Source organism: Haplochromis burtoni, unplaced genomic scaffold (genome assembly GCF_018398535.1).
Source record: "Haplochromis burtoni strain Fernald_Lab_line unplaced genomic scaffold, NCSU_Asbu1 Contig_403, whole genome shotgun sequence".
NCBI classification, from domain to species: domain Eukaryota; kingdom Metazoa; phylum Chordata; class Actinopteri; order Cichliformes; family Cichlidae; genus Haplochromis; species Haplochromis burtoni.
The window spans coordinates 11,139-16,273 of NW_024582764.1; the positions used below are offsets into that span (position 1 = coordinate 11,139).

The 5,135-nt window shown below is 38.2% G+C and overlaps 1 protein-coding gene across 2 annotated transcripts in view; it reads left to right on the forward strand.

The window, feature by feature from the left end:
- LOC102312896 (protein shisa-5) overlaps window positions 1-4,844 on the forward strand; it is a 12,903-nt gene extending 8,059 nt beyond the window's left edge. For both annotated transcript variants that reach the window (XM_042212967.1, XM_042212968.1), the window contains exons 4-5: window positions 110-301; window positions 3,241-4,844. In XM_042212967.1, the coding sequence (XP_042068901.1) occupies window positions 110-301; window positions 3,241-3,410 (362 nt within the window). In that variant the 3' untranslated portion in view covers window positions 3,411-4,844. The remainder of the gene's footprint in view (window positions 1-109; window positions 302-3,240) is intronic.
- Window positions 4,845-5,135: the final 291 nt, after the last annotated feature.

Below are 5,135 nucleotides of genomic sequence, written 5' to 3' on the forward strand. Positions count from 1 at the left end.
TACCCCCCCCCCCATAAATGACAATACACATTAAAGGTGTTTTGGATAATATGTAGCATGTTTCTCCATTTCTAACTTTTTGTTACTTATTTGCTTACACCTGTGATAGAGGCCACTACCCAGGTCACAATGGTCAGCAACACTCCTCAGCATCCAACGGCAGCACCTGGGCCCCCTGAATCCTACCAGGAAATGCCCCACCATCTACCCCAGCCTGGCTACCCAGCTCAGCCCATCCTCACACCGCCCTACCATGGACAGTCATTCACAGTTGGACCACCGCCATCTTATCAGGAAGCCAGTGAGTGTGGTTTATGATTTGCCTTGAGCTCTATTCCAGGAAGCAGGTTTAGCTAACGAGTCTGAGTTTGTTAACTGCGAGCTGAGAGGAACTCCATTCACAGTTGGACCACCGCCATCTTATCAGGAAGCCAGTGAGTGTGGTTTATGATTTGCCTTGAGCTCTATTCCAGGAAGCAGGTTTAGCTAACGAGTCTGAGTTTGTTAACTGCGAGCTGAGAGGAACTCCTGTTTTCTGTTAGTTACTGGGAACGGACCCTGAGCTTCTCTTTGACTCCTCCCGTCCTGCTGGACCTGAACCACTTGTGTGACACACTGAGTCATTTTCTTATTCATAAAGTCGCTGTCAGCGTTCACAGCGTGGAAGTGTACATTTTTACAGAAACTAAAACGCTATGGGATGTTTTGGTATTTTGTGTAATTAACGTGAGAGCTTTGACAGCCATGAATAAGTGATGACAGCGATTACATCACTGTTTTATGATCAGCTCAGCATAAAATCTATATAGTCTATAACTTGGGCAGTAATGTTTTCAGACTGTCAGCCAGTTTCCTTGCAAAAGCTAAGACTTTTCTTATAACATGTTTGTCTCTACTGATGTGATTTTACATTCATTAAAGACTCAGAAAGCTGCCTTGCTTTTTTCAGTTCAATGTGATAGTGCTATGGCTGTAAGAGCCATTATCTATCAGTGTAGGCTGAAATCAGATTAGAACAGATTAAACTGGGGAACATTTTTTCTGAGAATCTCATTATGCATTTCTATCCAGTAATGGCAGAAACACAAAAAAGGAAAAGAAAAAAGAAAGAAATGTTTAGAGAATAATTATTCAAACAACAAAATGGTCATAACCTGCTGTGAAGGCAGGTTTTCATTTAATAAACTGACTTGAAGGTGGAGTCTGTTGCTGTCTGGGTAACTAATATCACAGATCCATCAGTAAACTGTGTCTAATGAGTTTCTGTAGATTTTTATCATCAGTTCCTGGTTCCTACATTTTGTCCCTGTCAGGTTACAGCTGAATAATTAGAAAAGATTGATTTAAAAATCAAATGCAACATTTGGATTCCAGCTTTCCAGCAGACATTAAAAGTGATGATGAAAGAGGGACGATCAATATCCTGCTCAGCACTGAGTGGTCTTCATATTTCTCATGCTCTTTATTTACCTGTTGCCATGGTGAATCGTGATGCCACAACTCCATTGATCATGGCTTTCTTTCTTTACTAATGCAGATGCTTAACTCTGGGTGAATATACTTGAGGTTGATTGAACTAAATCTGATCAGCTGTTCTGAAACAGGAAACTCAGAGTTATCTCAAAGTGAATCAACTCAGTTTATTTTTAAACTGAGTTTTTTGTAAATGCTTCCTGGAAAAGAGGCCCGTATTTAACTAAAGAGAATATATTTGTTTGCAGAACCAGGTGAAAGGTAGGCTTTGAAACCTAAAACTGCGCATCTGTGGAAATATTAATAGTAGGGCTGCCACAAACGATTATTTTGATAGTCGACTAGTCACAATTATTTTTGTGATTAGTCGACTAATCAGATCATCATCCATTGGACGTAAAACTACGCTTATTGCACCAGCAGCATCTGCTCTCTATATAACTATCATTAGCTTACAGCTTTAAGTGTTTAAGGTAGTGCTAACTAAAAATAAAGACAAGATGATAGTTTATTAAATTTTAATGAAATTTGCAGATTGTTTCGGTGAAGTTTAATAAACTCCTTGCTATCTAAAATATAACAGGACACCGGAGTATATTCTCAGCATCTCACACTTCTGATAATCAGCTGTCTGCTTGACGTTTATTCAGCTGTGTAAAAACTAAACTTTAATCTCAGCCAAACCGATTTACTCAGGAACAAATAAAATACTGAAAAAAGCCAAACAATAACATTTTAAGTTATCTAAGTGACTTATATATATTTAACCTGAGTAGCGAAAGACGGCGGTGGGTTTGAAAACGATTTGCCGGGAGTCCGGTGTTCTCACGGCGCTAGTGACCTAGCCCCCGGCTAGCTATCGAGCTAGTGGGTAACAGACGTCTCCGAAAACGTCGGAGCGCTTTTGAAAATATGTGGTGTCTTGATAAACTGAGCAGATATTTGAGGTTTACACAGTTACATTCTCGCCTGAAAATATGTTAAACGTTTATTTTGTGACCCAGAAAGAATAATAAGAGTAATATTAAAACTAACTAGCTGCCGCCATTGTTGGAAACTGAGCTGGGCTGCGCTATGAATTCTGGGACACAGCTTCTTCTTCTTCGGGGTTTAACGGCAGCTGGCATCCTTGTACATGCAGTGCTGCCATCTTCTGTTTCAGTCCGTTATTACACTCTTAAATCCTACTACTTATTCCTGCGTCTTTTGGGATCTTACAAAGCTTCAAACGACGCGTCGACTATTAAATTAGTCGTGATTTTGATAGTCGACGTAATCGTGGATAGATAGATAGATATAGATTTTATTTCGAACATGCAAATATAATTGAAATAACAACAGAAAAAAAAAAAAAACAAAACTTAAAAATCATCAAGTTTTCATGTATATATCTATGTCTACAGAATGCGTGTGCTCGAAAAGGAGTAGGACTATTAAATCAGTCGTCGACGATTTTGGTAGTCGACGTAATCGTGACTAGTTGACTAATCGTGGCAGCCCTAATTAATAGTACAATGTACAAAATATTTCTACAGAAGTTGATTTAGCCTCTGAGGCGGAAGCTTGTTTCTGTGAGTCATGTTGTGTAAAATACTGCGACTGGCTAAAGTAAAGTTGATGAATCATTGAAAATAAACACATCCATTACTGCCAGAGACTTTTTTAAATATAATATTTCTTCTTATGCTACAGAACTTCAGTTGTGGTATACTTTTTTAGTGCTGTCTGCATGTTCAGTCTCATGTAAGCTCTTTTTTCACTTTCCAGTCAGTCCCGCCTATCCTCCGATGCCTTATGGCCAGGCTGCGTTAATGTCCCAGCAGCCAGCATACCCCCAGCCACCGTGCCCCCAGCCGAAGCCCAGTGCTCCACCTGCAACTCCAGACTTTCTTGCTCAGCCTGCATATAATCCAGGTTTTGCTTCATCACCACACTAGGCTGGATCGTGGACATCAGTACAGCCCCAGGAAGTGCTTTGAGCCTTTTTCCCTGTACTCGCATGTAAGTCACGTTACATGGGAACAAAGTGCAATATTTATCATTTCAGGAATACATATATATTAGTTTAGCCTTAATGTTGCTTTCACTGATATATGGCAGTGACCTGTGTCATGTAACTTCATGCTCATATCAAGCTTGGTGGTCTCCCCTCTTTTAAACGTGGATAGTGTTACTGAGTCCATGTTATGATTTCCTCTACAGAACTGTGCTAAGTGATAACAGATATTGATTTTTTTTTTTCCTTTGTGCTTTTGAGTAAAGCAATTTTTCCGGCTTATCTCACTATTTAAATTCTATTATGGAAAATGCAGTGCCTTTAGACAACTATTGTGATTTCCTGCATTAGAAATATGACTTTCTTTGATGATTTAATTGACTAGTTTTACATTGAGAAGTTTGAATTGTTAATTTGCTGACTCTGTCTTTTCCCGAGTGTTCCGTTTCCTGTTCTAAAACACTCTCTAGATCTTTTAGCGATGTTCCAGTAATGATTCAGTTCTACATAAAGTCCCAGCTTTGTTAAAAACAGGACTGAGCCAAAATGCACTGCGAGGTTTACCAAAGGAGTCTTTTATGTTCAGTGAATTAACCATCAACTTGATTGACGCGTGTTAAATATGAGAAAGACTTGTGCCTACAAAAAGCATGCATGGAACTTAAAAGAAAAATATTTTAAAGCATTTTATCTCATTTTATTCTATTTATTGATCCATTTGAGTCACAAAATGTTGTCACATTTACTCGGCTATCTTAATAACAGCTTCACTCAAATGAGCCTTGATGTTTTGCAGCGTGCAGTTTTTTTAAATGCTGCCATCGAACCTGTTAAATGTTATTAGAACACGAATATTTCTTCTTTTTTTTTTTGTTATTGTTTAAAGTGCCCCGTACGAGTGAGGGTTTGTTCGTGTGTTGTTTCACTGTTGTTATGGAAAAAGAGCCATCACTTCCGCTTTCTGTTGACTGAAGTTACTTGAACATCATTTACAGATGTGACCTTTTTCTTGTGCATCTGCTGACCCAGCAGTACATCACAAACTCGTGTGCCAGTTTACATTTTGACGTTCTGTGAAAATCTCATCATCTTTCTTTGTTTAGACTGTTACATTTCAGTGTCGCTTCTCTGTAGACACCATCTGCCAGTTAATGAAAGGGATGCAAGGTCACATGTTTGTAGTTTAGACCATTGATGTAAGAAGTATTTTAATCCAAAAACACTTTGTAGTATGCTTTCCTTTTGTCTAAACTGTGTATGTAGGAATACTGTTTATTTGTTTTTTATATATTTTTGGTTAGTCATGTTTCAATTTTGTGGAGAAAAAATACTTTATTGTGATGTTCATTAAAGTGTATGTTTTCTTTTTTCCTCAGTTTTTGGTTCTTGAATATTATTAATGATGGTCATACTGCAGTGTGTTTATTCATAATGCAGTACATGAATGATAGCAGATGAATTAGGATGTTAATGTGTGCATGAACTACACACATTTCTCCCACTGCATCTCTAAGAGAAAAAAACGGTAATGGAAAGTGTTTCTCTCTCTCTCGCTGTCTCCCTTTTTCTTGTCGATATTTCCTGTGTATTTTTCTGGTTTTGAGGATTTTTTTTTCTATTGCTGATGCTTGAATATACAGTGGAATCCCGACTTACGAAATTAATT